The sequence below is a fragment of the Mustelus asterias genome, assembly GCF_964213995.1.
Source record: "Mustelus asterias chromosome X unlocalized genomic scaffold, sMusAst1.hap1.1 SUPER_X_unloc_7, whole genome shotgun sequence".
NCBI lineage: Eukaryota > Metazoa > Chordata > Chondrichthyes > Carcharhiniformes > Triakidae > Mustelus > Mustelus asterias.
The window spans coordinates 139001-160985 of NW_027595352.1; the positions used below are offsets into that span (position 1 = coordinate 139001).

The following is a 21985-nucleotide window of genomic DNA, read 5'->3' on the forward strand; positions in this document are numbered from 1 at the left end:
GCATATAAAGCTTTCTAAAGGTATATTAACTGTCAAAAGGCTATCAGAGGGTGGTTGAGGCAGATTCGGGACTATAGATCCCTTGGTCGAGGAAGATGGCAATGACTGAGGTATTAAAATGATGACTTGGTATCGGTCATTGTCAAAGCTATGCTAAACAAAGAGGCAGCTGTGATGTGGGACATAAGAGAAATAGATAAAGAGATGGGCAGCATGGTGGCACAGTGATTAGTACTGCTGCATCACAGTGCCAGGCACCCGGGTTCAATTCCTGGCTTGGGACATTGTGTGGAGTTTGCACATTCGCCCAATGCCTGTGTGAGTTTCCTCTGGGTGCTCCCACAGTCCGAAAGACATGCAGGTTCGGTGGATTGGCTATGCTAAATTGTCCCTTAGTGTCAGGGGGATTAGCAGGGTAAATACGTGTATTTATGGGGACAGGGCCTGAGTGGGATTCTGGTCAGTGCAGGCTCAATGGGCCAAATGGAATAAAGAGGAGGTACTAGAAAGACCGGATGGGTTTAATGTGGATAAATCCTGCAATCTGGAGGAGATACATCCAAGGTTGCTGTGGGAAGCAGGAGGAGAAATTGCCAAGGCTCTGGTGAGAATCTTCCAATCCTGTTCAGTTAGGTAGCTGCTTGGAGAGGAGTGAGGTCAGCCCGGCACTTAGACACCACTCACCTTCACACCAGTGTTGGAGAATCTTTAAGAAACAATCATCTCCGAGAAAAATTAACAGCCACTTGGACAAGCGTGGAGAAATAAAGGAAAAGCAGCAATAGATTTGACCATCGCAAATTACATCTGCTGGGTGCGATAGAGTTTCCTATGAAGCCACAGAGGGTGGATGAGGATGGTGCAGTGACGTATGTTGATGGGCTTTCAAAGGACATTTGATAAAGCATCGCACATTCGGCTTGTTGCAAATTCAAAGCAACGAGAATTTTCTATCCATACTTCAAGGGATAGAATAGAGAGATGGCTGTTTTTTTCCCCCCCTCAGACTGAAGAGTGTATACAATGCTGCTCTACAATGCTCAGATCACTACTCAATTCTGAACTACTTGGAATGGGGCACACAGAGTACAAAAGTCAGGCGGTTATGTCAAAACTACCGAAACACTGGCTTCAGCCTCAGTGGAATGTGTCCCCTGTTCTGGACACCATGTTTTCGAAAGGGTGTGAAAGGATTTGGAGATGGGATAGAGGAGATTTGTGTACAGTTCTGGTCACCCTATTATAGAAAGGATATAGAACCATAGAAAATTACAGCTCAGAAACAGGCCTTTTGGCCCTTCTTGTCTGTGCCGAACCATTTTTTGCCTAGTCCCACTGACCTGTACTTGGACCATATCCCTCCACATCCCTTTCATCCATGAACCCGTCCAAGTTTTTCTTAAATGTTAAAAAGTGACCCCGCATTTACCACTTTATCCGGCAGCTCATTCCACACTCCCACCACTCTCTGCGTGAAGAAGCCCACCCCCCCCCCCCCCTAATATTCCCTTTAAACTTTTCTCCTTTCACCCTTAACCCATGCCCTCTGGTTTTTTTCTCCCCAAGCCTCAGCGGAAAAAGCCTGCTTGCATTCACTCTATCTATACCCATCAAAATCTTATACACCTCTATCAAATCTCCCCTTAATCTTCTACGCTCCAATGAATAAAGTCCCAACCTATTCAATCTCTCTCTGTCACTCAGCTTCTCAAGTCCCGGCAACATCCTTGTGAACCTTCTCTGCACTCTTTCAACCTTATTTACATCCTTCCTGTAACTAGGTGACCAAAACTGTACACAATACTCCAAATTCGGCCTCACCGATGCCTTGTATAACCTCACCATAACACTCCAACTTTTATACTCGATACTCCGATTTATAAAGGCCAATGTACCAAAGGCACTCTTTACGACCCTATCCACCTGTGACGTCACTTTTAGGGAATTCTGTACCTGTATTCCCAGATACCTCTGTTCAACTGCACTCTTCAGAGTCCTACCATTTACCCTGTACATTCTACTTTGGTTTGTCCTTCCAAAGTGCAATATCTCACACTTGTCTGCGTTAAATTCCATTTGCCATTTTTCAGCCCATTTTTCTAGTTGGTCCAAATCCCTCTGCAAGCTTTGAAAACCTTCCTCACTATCCACTACACCTCCAATCTTTGTATCATCAGCAAACCTGCTGATCCAATTTACCACATTATCATCCAGATCATTGATATAGATGACAAACAATAATGGACCCAACACCGATCCCTGCGGCACACCACGAGTCACAGGCCTCCACTCAGAGAAGCAATCCTCCACAACTCCTCTCTGGCTTCTTCCATTGATGTGGAGATGCCGGCGTTGGACTGGGGTAAGCACAGTAAGAAGTCTCACAACACCAGGTTAAAGTCCAACAGGTGTATTTGGTAGCAAATACCATAAGCTTTCGGAGCGCTGCCCCTTCGTCAGATGGAGTGGTTATCTGTTCTCAAACAGTGCAAACACCAGGTTAAAGTCCAACAGGTTTATTTACCAGGTTAAAGTCCAACAGGCGCCACAGCGAAAAACCGCACCGACCTCCTCAGAAGACAAACACGGGACACGGTGGACAGAGTACCCTTCGTCGTCCAGTACTTCCCCGGAGCGGAGAAGCTACGGCATCTCCTCCGGAGCCTTCAACATGTCATTGATGAAGACGAACATCTCGCCAAGGCCATCCCCACACCCCCACTTCTTGCCTTCAAACAACCGCACAACCTCAAACAGACCATTGTCCGCAGCAAACTACCCAGCCTTCAGGAGAACAGTGACCACGACACCACACAACCCTGCCACAGCAACCTCTGCAAGACATGCCGGATCATCGACACGGATGCCATCATCTCACGTGAGAACACCATCTACCAGGTACACGGCACATACTCTTGCAACTCGGCCAACATTTTCTACCTGATACGCTGCAAGAAAGGATGTCCCGAGGCATGGTACATTGGGGAAACTATGCAGACGCTACGACAACGGATGAATGAACACCGCTCGACAATCACCAGGCAAGACTGTTCTCTTCCTGTGGGGGAGCACTTCAGCAGTCACGGGCATTCAGCCTTGGATCTTCAGGTAAGCGTTCTCCAAGGCGGCCTTCACGACACACGACAGCGCAGAGTCGCTGAGCAGAAACTGATAGCCAAGTTCCGCACACATGAGGACGGCCTAAACTGGGATGTTGGATTTATGTCACATTATCAGTAACCCCCACAGCTTGCCTCCTTGGCTTGCAGAATTTCATTGGCTGTTCTGTCTGGAGACAATACACATCTCTTTAACCTGTGTTGAATGCTCCCTCCACCCACATTGTCTGTACATTTAAGACCTGGCTGGCTGTAGAGATTTGCATTCTAATCAGTATTCTGTAATTTGATTTCTGTGTCTGTTTGCACTGTTTGAGAACAGATAACCACTCCATCTGACGAAGGGGTAGCGCTCCGAAAGCTTATGGTATTTGCTACCAAATAAACCTGTTGGACTTTAACCTGGTGTTGTGAGACTTCTTACTGTTCTTCCATTGAGCCAGTGTCTAATCCAATTTACTACCTCCCCATGTATACCTAGCGACTGAACCTTCCTAACTAACATCCCATGAGGGACCTTGTCAAAGGCCTTGCTGAAATCCAGGTAGACAACATCCACCGCCTTCCCTTCATCCACTTTCCTGGTAACCTCCTCAAAAACTCCAATAGATTGGTCAAACATGACCTACCACGCACAAAGCCATGTTGACTCTCCCTAATAAGTCCCTGTCTATCCAAATATTTGTAGATCCTATCCCTTATCACACCTTCCAATAACTTGCCCACCACCGACGTCAAATGTACTGGCCTATAATTTCCCGGATTTCTTTTGGAACCTTTTTTAAACAACGGAACAATCATCCGGCACCTCCCCCGTGAATACTGACATTTTAAATATGTCTGCCAGGTTCAACACTAGCTTCCCTCAAGGTCCGTGGGAATACCCTGTCCGGTCCTGGGGATTTATCCACTCTGATTTGCCTCAAGACAGCGAGCACCTCCTCCCCTTTAATCTGTAAAGGTTCCATGACCTCCCTACCTGTTTGCCCTATTTCCGTAGACACCATGCCCGTTTCCTCAGTAAATACGGATGCAAAAAAACCATTTAGTATCTCCCCCATCTCTTTTGGTTCCAAACACAGTCTACCACTCTGGTCTTCAAGAGGACCAATTTTATCCCTCACTATCCTTTTGCTCCTAACATACCTATAGAAGCTCTTTGGATTTTCCTTCACTCTGTCTGCCAAAGCAACCTCATGTCTTCTTTTAGCCCTCCTGATTTCCCTCAAGTAGCTTCTTGCACTTTTTATACTCCTCGAGCATCTGATGTGTTCCTTGCTGCCTGTACATTTCATACAACTCTCTCTTCCTCTTAATCAGTGTTACAATCTCCCTCAAGAACCAAGGTTCCTTATTCCTATTTACTTTGCCTTTAATCCTGACAGGAACATACAAACTCTGCACTCTCAAAATTTCTCCTTTGAAGGCCTCCCACTTTCTATTTACATCCTTACCAGAGAACAGCCTGTGCCAATCCACACTTCCCAGATCCCTTCTCATTTCATCAAATTTGGCCTTTTTCCAGTTCAGAACTTCAACCTGAGGACCAGACCTATCCTTATCCATGATCAGGTTGAAACTAATGGCATTATGATCATTGGATCCAAAGTGTTCCCTCACACTCACATCCATCACCTGCCCTAACTCATTTCCCAATAGGAGATCCAATATCGCATCCTCTCTAGTTGGCACCTCTATATATTGATGTAGAAAATTCTCCTGAACACATTTTACAAACTCTACCCCATCTAAACCTTTAACAGTATGCGAGTCCCAATCTATATGTGGAAAATTAAAATCCCCTACTATCACAACTTTGTGTTTCTTGCAGTTGTCAGCTATCTCTCCGCTGATTTGCTCCTCCAATTCTCGCTGACTATTGGGTGGTCTATAATACAACCCCATTAATGTGGTCATACCTTTCCTGTTTCTCAGCTCCACCCATAGGGCCTCTGTAGACAAGCTCCCTAATCTATCCTGCCTGAGTACCGCTGTAACATTTTCCCTGACCAACAATGTCACCTCCCCACCTTTTATCCCTCTGCCTCTATCCCGCCTGAAACATTGGAACCCTGGAACATTGAGCTGCCAGTCCTGCCCCTCCTGTAGCCAAGTTTCACTAATGGCTATAATGTCATATTTCCATGTGTCTATCCACGCCTTCAGCTCATCTGCCTTCCCCACAATACTCCTGGCATTGAAATAGACACACCTCAAAAGGTTATTTCCACCACACTCTACCCTTCCATTTGTGATTTTGCTTGAACTAACCTGTCTTTTTACCCCTGCTCCACTATCTGCTCTGGCACTCTGGTTCCCATCCCTCTGCAAATCTAGTTTAAACGCTCCCCAATAACACTAGCAAACCTCCCTGCAAGTATATTGTTCCCCTTGTAGTTTAGGTGTTACCCGTCTCTCTTGTACAGGTCCCACCTGCCCCAGAAGAGGTCCCAATGATCCAAGAATTGGAAACTCTGCCCCCTGCGCCAGTTCCTCAACCACGTGTTCATCCGCCCAAGCATCCTACTCCTGCCCTCACTGGCATGTGGCTCAGGTAGCAATCCTGAGATTACTACCCTCGGGATCCTGCTTTTTAACTTCCTTCCAAGCTCTTTGTACTCACTCTTTAGGACCTCCTCACTCTTCCTTCCCACGTCATTGGTACCGACGTGTACCACGACATCTGGCTGATCACCTTCCCACTTTAGAACGCTGTGCACGCAATCAGAGACATCGCTGACCTTGGCACCTGGGAGGCAACAAACCATGCGGGAGTCTCTGTCCCGACCACAGAACCTCCGGTCCGTACCTCTGACCATTGAGTCCCCTATCACTACTGCTCTCCTCTTCTTCCTCCCACTCTTTTGCGCTGTAGAACCAGATTCAGTATTAGAGTTCCGGCTGTCACAGCTTGTCCCAGGTAAAGCATCTCCCACAACAGTATCCAATTCAGTATACCTGTTGTGGAGGGGTATGGCCACAGGGGAACCCTGCTCTGTCTGTCCTTTCACACTGCCATTTCCTCTCCTTACAGTAACCCAATTTCCTGTGCTCTGCTGCTTAGGTGTAACTATCTCCCTAAAGCTACTGTCTATATACTTCTCATTCTCCCAAATTAGATGGAGGTCATCAAGCTCCTTCTCCAGTTCCCTAACACGCTTTGCTAGCAGCTGCAGCTGAATGCATCTTTTGCAGGTGCTGTCGTCAGGGGTACCGGATGTCTCCCTGATCTCCCACATCCTGCAAGAGGAGCATTCCAACATCTTGCCTGGCATTTTTTTTTACTCCTCAGCCTGCTCCTGTGGAACAATATTATTAAACTAGAAACAGTCCAGAAAAGATTTACGAGGATGCTACCAGGACTTGATGGTTTGAGTTATAAGGAGCGGCTGGATAGACTGGGACTTTTTCCCCTGGAGTGTAGAAGGCTGAGGGGTGATCTTATCGAGGTCTATAAAATAATGAGGGGCACAGATCAGCTAGATAGTCAATATCTTTTCCCAAAGGAAGGGGAGTTTAAACTAGAGGGCATAGGTTTAAGGTGGGGGGGAGAGGGAGGGAGGGAGGGGGGGAGGAGGGAGGGAGGGGGGGAGGAGGGAGGGAGGGGGGGGCGGGCGGAGGTGAGGGGGCAGGGCGGAGAGATACAAAAGGGTCCAGAGGGGCAATTTTTTCACACAGAGGGTGGTGAGTGTCTGGAACAAGCTGCCAGAGGTAGTAGTAGAGGCGGGTACAATTTTGTCTTTTAAAAAGCATTTAGATAGTTACATGGGTAAGATGGGTATAGAGGGATATGGGCCAAATGTGGGCAAGTGGGACTAGCTTAATGGTTAAAGAAAAGAGTGGCATGGACAAGTTGGGCCAAAGGGCCTGTTTCCATGCTGTAAACCTCTGACTCTACTTGTACCCGGGTTGAGGGATTACAGTTATGTGCACAGACCGGAGAAGCTGTGATTGTTCTCTCTGGAGCAGAAAAGGTTAAGGAGAGAGTTGATAAAGATGTTTCAGTAAAATAAGGCACACTGTTTCCAATGGCGGGGCTGATAAGCAGAAAACAGATTTAAAAGGTGCTTGGCATTATGCAATGAATGGTTAAGATTCAAATGCACTGCTTTATAGGGTGGGGATACAGGTTCACTCAGAGCTTTCCAAAGTTAATTAGATAACGGCACAGTGAAAACTGCAGAGATGTGGAAAATCAGAATCTACTCAAGCAGAGTCAGCATGGCTTCATGAAGGGGAAATGGTGCCTGACTAGTTTATTAGAGCTTTTCGAGCAAGTCTCGGATAGAGGGGAAACCAGTAGATGTGTTGCATTTGGACTTTCAGAAGGCGTGAACCAAAGAAAAGCCAGGCAGCATGCCACAATGACTATCGCCCACTGGCTCTGACATCCATCATTATGAAGTGCTTCAAAAGGCTCGTCATGGCACGAATCAATTCCAGCCTCCCGGACTACCTGGATCCAGTAGTTTGCCTACTGCCGCAACAGGTCCACAGCAGATGCCATTTTCCTGGCCCTGCACTCAACCCTGGAACACCTAGACAACAAGAACACCGATGTCTGACTCCTATTTATTGACTACAGCTCAATCTTCAACACCATTATTCCCACGAAACTCATCCCCAAATTCTGTGGCCTGGGCCTCGGCTCCTCCCTCTGCGACTGGATCCTGAACTTCCTAACTCATAGACCACAATCAGTAAGGTTAGGCAACAACACCTCCTCCACGATCATCCTCAATAACGGTGCCCCACAAGGCTGTGTTCTCAGCCCCCTACTATACTCCTTATACACCTATGACTGTGCGGCCAAATTCCCCTCCAACTCAATTTTCAAGTTTGCTGACAACACCACCGTCGTGGGTTGGATCTCAAACAATGACAACACAGAGTACAGGAATGAGATAGAGAGTCTGGTGAACTGGTGCAGCAACAATAATCTCTCCCTCAATGTCAATAAAATGGAAGAGATTGTCATCGACTTCAGTAAGCGTAAAGGAGAACATGCCCCTGTCTACATCAATGGGGACGAAGTGGAAAGGGTCGAGAGCTTCAAGATTTTAAGTGTCCAGATCACCAACCTGTCCTAGTCTCTTCACACCAATGCTATCGTTAAGAAAGCCCACCAACGCCTCTATTTTCTCAGAAGACAGAAAATTTGGCATGTCAGCTACGACTCTCACCTTTGACAGATGCACCATAGAAAGCATTCTTTCTGGTTGTATCACAGCTTGGTATGGGCTCCTGCTCTGTCCAAGACCGCAAGGAACTACAAAAGGTCGTGAATGTAGCCCAATCCATCACGCAAACCAGCCTCCCATCCATTGACTCCGTTCACACTTCCCACTGCCTTGGAAAAGCAGCCGGCATAATCAAGGACCCCAAGCACCCCGGACATACTCCCTTCCGCTGGGAAAAAGATACAGAAGTCTGAAAATATATACGAACTCAAGAACAGCTTCTTCCCTGCTGCCATCAGACCTTTGAATGGTCCTACCATATATTAAGCTGATCTATCTCTACACCCTAGCTATGACTAACACTACATTCTGCACTCTCTCGTTTCCTTCTCCCCTATGTGCTCTATGAACGGTATGCCTTGTCTGTATAGCGCACAAGAAACAATACTTTTCACTGTCTCCCAATGCACATGACAATGAAATCAAATCAAGTCATAAGACAGGAGCCCAGGTTGTTGGAGGTAGTATATTGGCATGGACAGAGAATTGGCTAATGGGCAGGAAACAGTAAGTGGGGATAAGGGATTCTTTTTCATTGTGACAGCCTGTAAGCAGTGGGATTCCACAGGGATCAATGCTGGGACCACAACGGTTTACAATATCTATTAATGACTTGGAGAAAAGAAGCAAATGTACTGCAAGCAAATTTACAGGTGACACAAAAATAGTTGGAAAGGCAAGTTGTGAGAGGGATACAAATAGTTAACAAGGAGATACTGATAGGTTAAGTAAATGGGCAAAAAGTTGGAGTATATTGTGGAAAAATGTGGGCTGGGATTCTCCCAAAAAAAATCCAAGTTCCCAAAGTGCGGGAAAATGGGAGTAATTCCTGTTGGGTTTTTTTTTAAGCGTACTTACCAGAGCGAATCTCCAACGCTCTGAGCACTGCAGACTGCATCAGCGTGATTCCCTCTGGAAAGTTGGGGCCGGGCCTATTCCCGCCTGTGTAGGCCCCTCCCCAGAGGCCGAAGGGTGGGGGACACGAGCGGACCTGGGGAGGGCCGGGTGGAGTATAAGAGTAAGGAGGTCTTGCTGCAACTGTACAAGGTACTGCTGGGACCACGTCTGGAGCACTGTGAGCAGTTCTGGTCCCCTTACTTAAGGAAAGATATTATTTCATTGAAGTCAGTTCAGAGAAGGTTCACTAGGATGATCCCCAGTATGGAGGGATAATCTTGTGAGGAAAGGTCAGAGAGGTCGGGACTCTACTCATTGGAATTTAGAAGAATGAGAGGTGATCTCATTGAAACATAGAGGATTCTTAAGGGGTTTGTCAGGTTAAATGCTGAGAGGATGTTTTCCCTCATGGGAGAGTCTAGGATCAGAGGGCACAGTCTCAGGATAAAGGGCACCAATTTAAGACTATAAAACTTTACCCCTCATGGCTGATTCCTCAACCAAGGGGAACAGTTGCTCCTTATCCATCCTGACCATACCCCTCATAATCTTATAGACCTCAGTCATGTCCCCCCCCTCAGCCTTCTCTGCTCCAGAGAAAACAATCCAAGCCTTTAGGGAAGGAAATCTGCCATCCTTACCCGGTCTGGCCTACATGTGACTCCAGAGTCACAGCAATGTGGTTGACTCTTAACTGCCCTCCAAACGCAACTAGGGATCGGCAATAAATGCTGGCCAGCCAGCGACGCCCATGTCCCATGAATGAATATCCAGTCTCTCCTTATAGCTCAAATGCTCCATCCCAGGCAGCATCCTGGTGAATCTTCTCTGTACCTCCTCTTTCTATAGTGAGGTGACCAGAACTGCACACAGTGCTCCAGCTGTGGCCTCACCAACACTCTGTATAACTCCAACATTACCTCCCTGCACTTGTACTCTACACCCCCACTGGTAAAAGCAAGTGTCCCATGTGCCTCCTTAACTACCCTACTCACCTGCTCTGCCACCTTCAGGGATCTGTGAATAAATACCCCAAGATCCCTCTGTTTCTCTGAGCTTCCCAGTGTCCTGCCATTCATTAAATACTCCCTATCTTGTTACTTCTTCCCCCGTGGCCAGAGAGGAATTAAAAATGTGTGTCAGAACCCCTTAATTTCCTCACCTCCCAGAACAGCCTGGGATACAATTCATCTGGGGGAATTTGTCCATTTTTAAGCCTGTCAGAGCCTCCAATACCTCCTCGTTTCCAATCTCAAACTGCTTAAGGTCCTGACAGCCCCTTTTGCTGAATTCTGTACCGGCGTTCTCCTTTTCCTGGGTGCAGACCAAAGAGAATTATTTATTTATCGCCCTTCCAACATCCTGCGGCTTCACACATACAACAGATTGCCCCCTTCGTCTCTAATGGGCCCCACTCTTCCCCTTGAGGTATTTATCGAGGTTGGGGGGGGGGGGGGGGGGGAAGAGAGACAATGAGGGGAGGGTTAAGAGAGCACTGACCTGATTCTCATGAAAGTAAGAAAGGAATCGTGTGGGGAAGTGGGTGAATGTTCGGCGTGAAAGTTGGATGGTACCTCAGGGACCCTGTGTGCTCGGTGACTTTCAGAGACCGGCAAGATTTCAGTTTGAAAATCCTCACCCTGGGGTTCAAATCCACCATTGCCGAACATCTTGCCAAGGCCAAACTACGCCCATCTCACCACCAAAAACAAAGGCGGTGCCCAGGAACAAAGGGCGATCCTTAAATGATTACATTGTTGGGCGCAGTCATACACACCTCACTGGAAATTTAATCTCCAAAAATAAAGCCATTGCTGATTCAAAGCGGATTGGACAGCGAAGCATCCCCAAGGAACTCACCTCCTCAGAGGTGAAGACTGCTAGTCTTGGCATGTCCCACAGGCCTCGCTGCTTAACCCAGGGGAAGAGTTTGTACCGGGCCACGTTCATGGCGTACATATTGGACATCGAGCCGCCTGGAGGGAGAAATGAAGCTGATTAACAAACAGCACGGCAGCTCCTGGCAGTCGCCTCCCACACTCAGAGGCTAGAAAGCAAATATATACAGTTTTACAGAACACAAATCGGCACTCTCCCTCGGGAGGGTAGGGCACGGCCCTGTCAAGGGATTGAGGTGAGGAACGGACACCAAGGGGCAAATTAGCATGACCAATCCACCTAACCTGCACATCTTTGGACTGTGGGAGGAAACCGGAGCACCCGGAGGAAACCCATGCAGACACGGGGAGAACGTGCAGACACTGCACAGACAGTGACCCAAGCCGGGAATCGAACCCAGGTCCCTGGCGCTGTGAGGCAGCAGCGCTAACCATTGTGTCACCGTGCTGCCCAATAGGGGTAATCTTACAGAGGTCTATAAAATAATGAGGGGCATAGATCAGCTAGATAGTCAATATCTTTTCCCAAAGGTAGGGGAGTCAAAAACTAGAGGGCATAGGTTTAAGGTGAGAGGGGAGAGATACAAAAGGGTCCAGAGGGGGCAATTCTTTCACACAGAGGGTGGTGAGTGTCTGGAACGAGCTGCCAGAGGCAGTAGTAGAGGCGGGTACAATTTTATCTTTTAAAAAGCGTTTAGACAGTTACATGGGTACGATGGGTACAGAGGGATATGGGCCAAATGCGGGCAATTGAGATGAGCTTAGGGGTTTAAAAACAGATTGGGCCGAAGCCACGCCACCAACCTGGGCAGAAAATTCCATCGCCATACTGCCATCCGATCAGTGTGGAAAGCTTCTTCAGCACCACCTCCTCCATCAGCACAAAGACTGGCGCAATCTCGTAGGTGTATCTGTGAGAGAGACAGCATCCAGGGGCGGTTGGCATGAGAGCAGCGGCAGAAAGGGAAGGAGAGGAGCAGAAAGGGGGGGGGGTGGAGAAAGGGAATTAGCATACGACAAATAAATCCAACATTTGTACCAAAGCTTCAGCTTCAATACTGCCCGGTACAGGACAATCACACAAGCCAGCTCAGAACACAAAGCAACCCATAATGCTTCCATATCAGCCACAACAAAAGCCAGGGTAAGAATGCATCAAACCCGCACCACTTCAAACAAGCAGCAATTCCTTACGGGCAGAAACACCCTGAGAGCAGCTAACATTGCACTGACTTGAGATTCAAAAGTATTTCTCTGAATTTCGGAGAACAAAAACTGGCAGTACAACAAAGAGGGAGCTTTACTCTGTATCTAACCCAATGCTGTACCTGTCCTGGGAGTGTTTGATGGGGACAGTGTAGAGGGAGCTTTACTCTGTATCTAACCCCCTGCTGTACCTGTCCTGGGAGTGTTTGATGGGGACAGTGTAGAGGGAGCTTTACTCTGTATCTAACCCCATGCTGCACCTGTCCTGGGAGTGTTTGATGGGGGACAGTGTAGAGGGAGCTTTATTCTGTATCTAACCCCGTGCTGTACCTGTCCTGGGAGTGTTTGATGGGGGACAGTGTAGAGGGAGCTTTACTCTGTATCTAACTCCGTGCTGTACCTGTCCTGGGAGTGTTTGATGGGGGACAGTGTAGAGGGAGCTTTACTCTGTATCTAACCCAATGCTGTACCTGTCCTGGGAGTGTTTGATGGGGGACAGTGTAGAGGGAGCTTTACTCTGTATCTAACCCCGTGCTGTACCTGTCCTGGGAGTGTTTGATGGGGGACAGTGTAGAGGAAGCTTTACTCTGTATCTAACTCAATGCTGTACCTGTCCTGGGAGTGTTTGATGGGGGACAGTATAGAGGGAGCTTTACTCTGTATCTAACCCCGTGCTGTACCTGTCCTGGGAGTGTTTGATGGGGGACAGTGTAGAGGGAGCTTTACTCTGTATCTAACCCCGTGCTGTACCTGTCCTGGGAGTGTTTGTTGGGGACAGTGTGGAGGGAGCTTTACTCTGTATCTAACCCCGTGCTGTACCTGTCCTGGGAGTGTTTGATGGGGACAGTGTAGAGGTAGCTTTACTCTGTATCTAACCCCATGCTGTACCTGTCCTGGGAGTGTTTGATGGGGACAGTGAAGAGGGAGCTTTACTCTGTATCTAACCCCGTGCTGTACCTGTCCTGGGAGTGTTTGATGGGGACAGTGTAGAGGGAGCTTTACTCTGTATCTAACCCCGTGCTATACCTGTCCTGGGAGTGTTTGATGGGGGGCAGTGTAGAGGGAGCTTTACTCTGTATCTAACCCCGTGCTGTACCTGTCCTGGGAGTGTTTGATGGGGACAGTGTAGAGGTAGCTTTACTCTGTATCTAACCCCATGCTGTACCTGTCCTGGGAGTGTTTGATGGGGACAGTGTAGAGGGAGCTTTACTCTGTATCTAACCCAATGCTGTACCTGTCCTGGGAGTGTTTGATGGGGACAGTGTAGAGGGAGCTTTACTCTGTATCTGACCCCGTGCTGTACCTGTCCTGGGAGTGTTTGATGGGGGACAGTGTAGATGGAGCTTTACTCTGTATCTAACCCAATGCTGTACCTGTCCTGGGGGTGTTTGATGGGGACAGTGTAGAGGGAGCTTTACTCTGTATCTAACCCCGTGCTGTACCTGTCCTGGGAGTGTTTGATGGGGGACAGTGCAGAGGGAGCTTTACTCTGTATTTGACACCGTGCTGTACCTGTCCTGGGAGTGTTTGATGGGGACAGTGTAGAGGGAGCTTTACTCTGTATCTAACCCCGTGCTGTACCTGTCCTGGGAGTGTTTGATGGGGACAGTGTAGAGGGAGCTTTACTCTGTATCTAACCCCGTGCTGTACCTGTCCTGGGAGTGTTTGATGGGGGACAGTGTAGAGGGAGCTTTACTCTGTATCTAACCCCGTGCTGTACCTGTCCTGGGAGTGTTTGATGGGGGACAGTGTAGAGGGAGCTTTACTCTGTATCTAACCCCGTGCTGCACCTGTCCTGGGAGTGTTTGATCCTCTTTTTCCTGCGTCTGATTTGCAAACGCTGATGACTGGTTACCACGAACAGTAAAAAAATATCAACCCAATGAGTCCCCCTGTGTAATGGAGAGTGGATGCGGGACACATCAGGCAGATCAGGACTTGCTGTGTCCCAGAGGCTGGAATCAAAGAGCTACAGGATGCCTTTACTGGAGAAGAGTCAAGGCAGAGAGCAAAGTACAGCAGAAACTACGTGGGGTCGGGGGAGAGAGATGGTGGTGGCTATGGCTGCCGGGCAAACATAAAGAGGTGGCAGGGTCTGACTGAGTGCCCCTTTGAGGGGGTTAACATGAGTACACAGAGCTGCCCAGTAGTAACTCGGTACAGCAGAGAGCCTTATGCATCAGCAGCCGGGTACAGATTTGCTGTTGCGTACTCCATACTGGCCCAGGAGAACACCAAAGCAGCTGTGATAGTCAGAGCAAAAAAACTCGTATCCACATTCTCAATCTCATTCTGCAGTTCCTCCACAAGACTTCAAACACTATTGACAACTAATGAGCAAATGCATGTGGAATCTCTGCACTGTCACTGAACCCAAGACAGAGGCCAACACAACACAGCAAAGCCAAACCCTCCCCACTAACCGTGTGTGTGTGTATCGCTCGCGATCATAGCTTCAATGATATCTGGTGCTTTTTCAGAAAGATCCCCGAAGGAATCACTGCAATGTGGAGATTGGCACCGATACCTCCTGTAAAGCTTTCACCATCTTATTTACTTAATTCAATAAGGTCGATAACGGTTATTTCAGTGGCTGCATGGCAACGGATAGATGGCAATAAGACAGACAGAGAGGCTTGTACCTATACAGCCCTGTCCACAGCCACCGCACAGCTCAAAGATTAAATCCCACAGAGCACTTTTGCAAGTGTCGTCACCATTTGTAATGTAGCAGCCACTTTGCACTCAGCAAACTTCCACTGACAGAAATCTGATACAGTAAGAAGTCTCACAACACCAGGTTAAAATCCAATAGGTTTATTTGGAATCATGAGATTTTGGAGCACTGCTCCCTCATCAGGTGAGTGGAGAGGTGGCTCACAAACACGGCATATATAGACAGAGACACAATCGCAAGATAATGGTTGGAATGCGAGTCTTTGCAGGTAATCAAGACTTTACAGGTCTTCAACGGATGAATGGACACCGCTCAACAATCACCAGGCAGGAGTGTTCCCTTCCTGTCGGGGAACACATCAGCAGTCAAGGACATTCAGCCTCTGATCTTCGGGTAAGCGTTCTCCAAGGCGGCCTTCAAGACACACAACAACGCAGAATTGCTGAGCAGAAACTGATAGCCAAGTTCCGCACACACGAGGATGGCCTCAACAGGGATCTTGGGTTCATGTCACACTCTCTGTAACCCCCACCATCTGGCCTGGGCTTGCAAAATCCTACTAACTGTCCTGGCTTGAGACTATTCACACCTCTTTAACCTGTGATTATCCCTCTCTTCATTTGCATTGTCTGCACCTGGAAAGACTTGGTTACCTGTAAAGACTCATATTCCAATCATTATCTTGCAATCGTGCCTTTGTCTATATATGCCGTGTTTGTGAACCCAACTCTCCATTAACCTGATGAAGGAGCAGTGCTCCGAAAGCTCATGATAGCAAATAACTTGATTAGAGAACTCAAGGTGAAGGAACCCTTAGGGAGCAGTGAGCACAATGTGATAGAATTTACCCTGCAGTTTGAGAGGGAGAAGCTGGAATCAGATGTAACGGTATTACAATTAAATAAAGGTAACTACAAAGACATGAGGGAGGAGTTGGCCAGAGTTGATTGGAAAGGGACCTTAGCAGGGAAGACAGTGGAACAGCAATGGCAGGAGTTTTTGGGGGTTATTTGGGAGGCACAACAGAAATTCATCCCAAGGAGGAGGAAACATGCTGAAACGAGGCATCCATGGCTGATGAGGGAAGTCAAGGACAGCATAAAAGCAAAAGAAAAAACATACAAAGTGGCAAAGATTAGTGGGAAGCCAGAGGATTGCGAAGCCTTTAAAAGCGAGCAGAGGACAACTAAAGGTAATAAGGGGGAGAAGATGAAATGTGAGTGTAAGCTAGCTAGTAATATAAAAGAAGATAGGAAAAGTTTTTTTCAATATATAAAAGGTAAGAGAGAGGCAAAAATAGACATTGGACCACTGGAAAATGAGGCTGGAGAAGTAATAATAGGAAACAAAGCAATGGCAGAGGAACTGAATAGCTACTTTGCATCAGTCTTCACAGTGGAAGACACCAGTGGGACGCCAGAGCTCCAGGAGAGTCAGGGGGCACAGGTGAGTGCAGTGGCCATCGCTAAGGAGAAGGTTCTGGGGAAACTGAAAGTTCTGAAGGTGGATAAATCACCTGAACCGGATGGACTACACTCCAGGGTTCTAAAATAGATAGCCAAGGAAATTGTGGAGGCATTGGTGGTGATCTTTCAGGATTCACTGGAGGCAGGGAGGATCCCAGAGGACAGGAAAGTAGCTAATGTAACACCGCTATTTAAGGGAGGGAGGGAGGCAGCAGGTGGGAAATTATAGGCCGGTTAGCCGGACTTCGGTCATTGGCAAGATTTTAGAGTCCATTATTAAAGATGAGATCGCAGAGTACTTGGAAGTGCATGATAAAATAGGACTGAGTCAGCACGGCTTCGTCAAGGGGCGGTCATGTCTGACAAATCTGTTAGAGTTCTCCGAGGAGGTAACAAGGAAGTTAGATAAAGGAGAACCAGTGGACATAATTTAGATTTCCAGAAGGCCTTTGACAAGGTGCCGCATAGGAGGCTGTTAAATAAGTGCCCATGGTGTTAAGGGTAAAATCCTGGCATGGATAGAGGATTGGCTGACTGGCAGAAGGCAGGCAGTGGGGATAAAGGGGTCTTTCTCAGGTTGGCAGCCGGTGACTAGTGGTGTGCCTCAGGGGTCAGTGCTGGGACCACAACTTTTCACCAATATACATTAACGATTTGGAGGAAGGAACTGAAAGCACTGTTGCTAAGTTTGCAGATGATACCAAGATATGTAGAGGGACAGGTAGTATTGAGGAAGCAGGGGGGCTGCAGAAGGAGTTGGACAGGTTAGGAGAGTGGGCAAAGAAGGGGTAAATGGAATACAATGTGGAAAAGTGTGAGATTATACACTTTGGAAGGAGGAATAAACTATTTTCTAAATGGGGAAATGCTTAGGAAATCAGAAACACAAAGAGACTTGGGAGTCATTGTTCAAGATTCTCTGAAGGTTAACGTGCAGGTTCAGTCGGCAGTTAGGAAGGCAAATGCAATGTTAGCATTCATGTCGAGAGGGCTAGAATACAAGAGCAGGGATGTACTTCTGAGGCTGTATAAGGCTCTGGTCAGACCCCATTTGGAGTATTGTGAGCAGTCTTGGACACTGTATCTAAGGAAGGATGTGCTGGCCTTGGAAAGGGTCCAGAGGAGGTTCACAAGAATGATCCCTGGAATGAAGAGCTTGCTGTATGAGGAACGGTTGAGGACTCTGGGTCTGTACTCGTTGGAGTTTCAAAGGATGAGGGGGGATCTTATTGAAACGTACAGGATACTGCGAGGCCTGGATAGAGTGGACGTGAAGAGGATGTTTCCACGAGTAGGAAAAACTAGAACCAGAGGGCACAACCTCAGGCTGAAGGGACGATCCTTTAAAACAGAGATGGAGGAGGAATTTCTTCAGCCAGAGAGTGGTGGATCTGTGGAACTCTTTGCCATAGAAGGCTGTGGAGGCCAGGTCATTGAGTGTCTTTAAGACAGAGGTAGATTGGTTCTTGATTAATCAGGGGATCAGGGGTTATGGGGAAAAGGCAGGAGAATGGGGGTGAGAAAAATATCAGCCATGATTGAATGGCGGAGCAGACTCGATGGGCCGACTGGCCTAATTCTGCTCCTATGTCTTATGGTCTTATAAACCTGTTGGACTTTAACCTGGTGTTTGAGACTTCTTACTGTGCCCACCCCAATCCAACGCCAGCACCTCCACATCAGAAATTTGATCGCGTCCAGATAATCGTTTTCTTGAGATATTTGTTGCAGAATCAATATCAGCCTGGACACTGGGGTTAGGTCTCCTGTTCGTCCAAAGTAACACCCCCTTGGCCCCTGGATGTCCTCCCACATGCGCCCCTCCCACCCCCCAGCCCACCCCTCCCCCCACATATTTGTAGGCTTAAGCCTGGAGTAGGATTGGAACCCAAATGCAAGAGCTACCAACTGAGCCCATAACTAGCACACAATATTTGAGATGAATCTAATATGTCACAATAGCTTCACGCCGAGGCAATGGGGAGATATGACCTCCACCTGTGTCAGCCCTATAGGAAGAGCAACAGAATCCAAATTGCTTGGCAAGTCAATGGGCAGCTCAGTAATCATAGAATCCCTACAGGGCAGGAGGAGGCCATTTGGCCCATTGAGTCTGCACCAACCACAATCCCACCCAAACCCTATTCTCATAACCCCTGATATTTACCCCATTTGTCCCCCTGACACTAAGGGGCAATTTAGCATGGCCAATCAGCCTAACCCGCACATCTTTGGACTGTGGGAGGAAACCGGAGCGCCCGGAGGAAACCCATGCAGACACAGGGAGAATGTGCAGACTCCACACAGACAGTGACCCACGGCTGGAATTGAACCTGGGTCCCTGGCGCTGCGAGTGCTAACCACTGTGCCACCGTGCCGATCCAAACAAATGGCTCAAACCTGGAGACAGCTCATCCGGATGATGCTGGAGGAAGGCGGAGATAAAAGAGAAATTAACACAGGGAAATTAGAAGAAAAGAGGTTTTGTATTTTCCAATTTCTATTCAATGGCGCTATCCACAATACCCACTGCAAATCCCTGGATTGGACCATCAGTAAATGCTGCTCACTGGCTTGTGTTCAGGCTTTCCGTGATATAACGTCCAACCAAGGAATGATAGTCCAGTCCCGCAAACAGCTGGTTGTAAAATCGAGGGTGAACTGAGGAAAATGAAAACAAAGACACATCTCAGCCAATCCGAGGAAACAGGCCTTTCAGTTAAATCCACAGGCCACACAACCAAACTGATCAATACCTCAGCTAACTCAGCCCCAAACTGTGGAACCAGCACCGCCCCAACGCCTAACCCCTGACCCAACCCGACCCCATCACCCCCTCTCTCGCTTCCGCTACGAATTTGTAAGGTGGCTTGCTGTGACTTCAAGTTATGAAGGATTTATTATCAACAATATGGAGAGGGTCCAGAGGAGGTTCACGAGAATGATGCCAGGAATGAAGAGCTTGACGTATGAGGAACGGTTGAGGATTGTGGGTCTGTACTCGATGGAGTTAAGAAGGATGAGGGGTGGGGGGGGGGGGGGGGGGGGGGCGCGGGGGGGGGGCGCGGGGGAAACGGAGTCTCATTGAAACTTACAGGATACTGCGAGGCCTGGATAGAGTGGACATGGAGAGGATGTTTCCATGAGTAGGAAAGATTAGGATCCGAGGGCACAGCCTCAGAGTAAAGAGACGATCCCTTAGAACTGAGATGAGGAGGAATTGCTTCAGCCAGAGGGTGGTAAATCTGTGGAATTCATTGGCACAGAGGAGGCCAGGTCATTGAGTGTATTTAAAACAGAGATTGATAGGGTCTTCATTGGTAGGGGGATCAAAGATTACGGGGAAAAGGTGGGAGCATGAGATTGAGAAACCCATTAGCCATGACTGAATGGCGGAGCAGATTCGATGGGCTGAATGACCTATTTCTGCTTCTATATCTTCTGATCTAATATTTATCTAGGTACAAACAAGGGCCTGACAACAGATCCATGCATCTGCTCTATGGTCCAGATAAAATCGAGGTAAGAAAGGTGTGGATGTGGGTTTCAGCAGATGAGTTAGAACATAGAAACATAGAAAAAGTACAGCACAAACAGGCCCTTCGGCCCCACAAGTTGTGCCGAACACATCCCTACATTCTCGGCCTACCTATAACCCTCCATCCTATTAAGTCCCATGTACTCATCCAGGAGTCTCTTAAAAGACCCTACTGAGTTTGCCTCCACCACCACTGACGGCAGCCGATTCCACTCGCCCACCACCCTCTGTGTGAAAAACTTACCCCTAACATCTCCCCTGTACCTACCCCCCAGCACCTTAAACCTGTGTCCTCTCGTAGCAGCCATTTCCACCCTGGGAAATCTTTTCCACATCCTTCCTGTAATGAGGCGACCAGAACTGAGCACAGTACTCCAAGTGGGGTCTGACGAGGGTCTTATATAGCTGCATCATTATCCCCGGACTCCTAAACTCAATCCCTCGATTGATAAAGGCCAGCACACCATACGCCTTCTTAACCACCTCCTCCACCTGCGGGGCTGATTTTAGAGTCCTATGGACCCAGACCCCAAGGTCCTTCTGATCCTCTACCGTACTAAGAGTCTTTCCCTTTATATTGTACTCCTTCATCCCATTTGACCTACCAAAATGGATCACGATGCATTTATCTGGGTTGAAGTCCATCTGCCACTTGTCCGCCCAGTCTTGCATCCCATCTATGTCCCTCTGTAACTTCTGACATCCCTCCAGACTATCCACAACCCCACCAACCTTCGTGCCGTCGGCAAACTTACCAACCCATCCCTCCACTTCCTCATCCAGGTCATTTATGAAAATGACAAACAGCAAGGGTCCCAGAACAGATCCCTGGGGCACACCACTGGTGACCGACCTCCATTTAGAAAAAGACCCATCTATACCCACTCTCTGCCTCCTTTGGGCAAGCCAGTTCTGGATCCACCGGGCAGCAGCCCCTTGGATCCCATGCCCCCTCACTTTTTCTCGAAGCAAGAAGAGTTGAGACAGGTCAGAGTTAGAGTTAGGCAATGGTACAAAGCTGGGTGCGGGCGATCTTAGTGGTGGCATGGATAGGTGATTGAGAGTTCATCTTGAGGTCACGTACGAGGTTGTGAATAATTTGGCTCAGTCTCAAGAAAGGTAGCAAGGCGAGGGAACTTAGTTTTGAGTGGGGACCAAAGACAATGGCTTGAGTCTTCCCGATACATTGGAGGAAATGTCTGCTTACCCAGCGCTGGGTGTGGGATAAGCAGTATGATCATTTAGCAGCAGCCAGAGAGGAACTGAAAATTATTGCCAGCATCCCTGCTATTTCCTCCCTTGCCTCACTCAACAGCCTGGGATGCATTTCACCTGGCCCTGGAGATTTATCTACTTTTAGCCTGCCAGACCTCCTCTGTCTACGTTAATTTCTTTAATTGTATCACAGTCCTTCTCTCCGATTTCTGTACCTATATTGTCTCTCTCTCACTAGTAAACACCAACACAAAATATTCAAATAGAACCCTACCTCTAGCTCCCCATACAAATTACCACTATGCTCCTGAATGGCCCTAGTTATCCTTTTACCCTTAAAGTACTTGTAAAACAACTTCAGATTTTCCTTTATTCTACCTGCCAGTATGCTTTCAAGTCCCTTTTTTGGTCTCCAAATTTCCTTTGGAGTTCCCTCTTGCGCATTCTATACTCCTATAGGGATGCGGCTGTCTTGAGCCCTCAATGTCTGCCATAAGCCTCCCTTTTTCTCTTTATCCAATGCTGATTATCCCTCAATATCTCGGATTTGCTGCTCACACCCTTTTTTGTTGGCCCTGTATGCTCCCCATCTGCTTCTTGAACATGTCCCACTATTCTGTCACAGCTAAGTGCTACAAAAGAGATGGGCCGAATGGTCTCCTTGTGCGCCGCACCATTCGAGGATTCTGTGGTAGGCACAGCCAATGCAAAACCATTTGTCGCAGAGAC

General features: G+C 47.9%; 1 protein-coding gene across 1 annotated transcript in view; it reads right to left on the reverse strand.

The window, feature by feature from the left end:
- The window catches only part of LOC144491337 (cysteine sulfinic acid decarboxylase-like), a gene marked incomplete at both ends in the record, with an annotated part of 168548 nt that overhangs the window by 135879 nt on the left and 10684 nt on the right, over positions 1-21985 (reverse strand). Inside the window, 3 exons of the mRNA XM_078209005.1 lie at positions 11117-11232; positions 11959-12065; positions 19074-19164. Coding sequence (XP_078065131.1) covers positions 11117-11232; positions 11959-12065; positions 19074-19164 — 314 coding nt within the window. The remainder of the gene's footprint in view (positions 1-11116; positions 11233-11958; positions 12066-19073; positions 19165-21985) is intronic.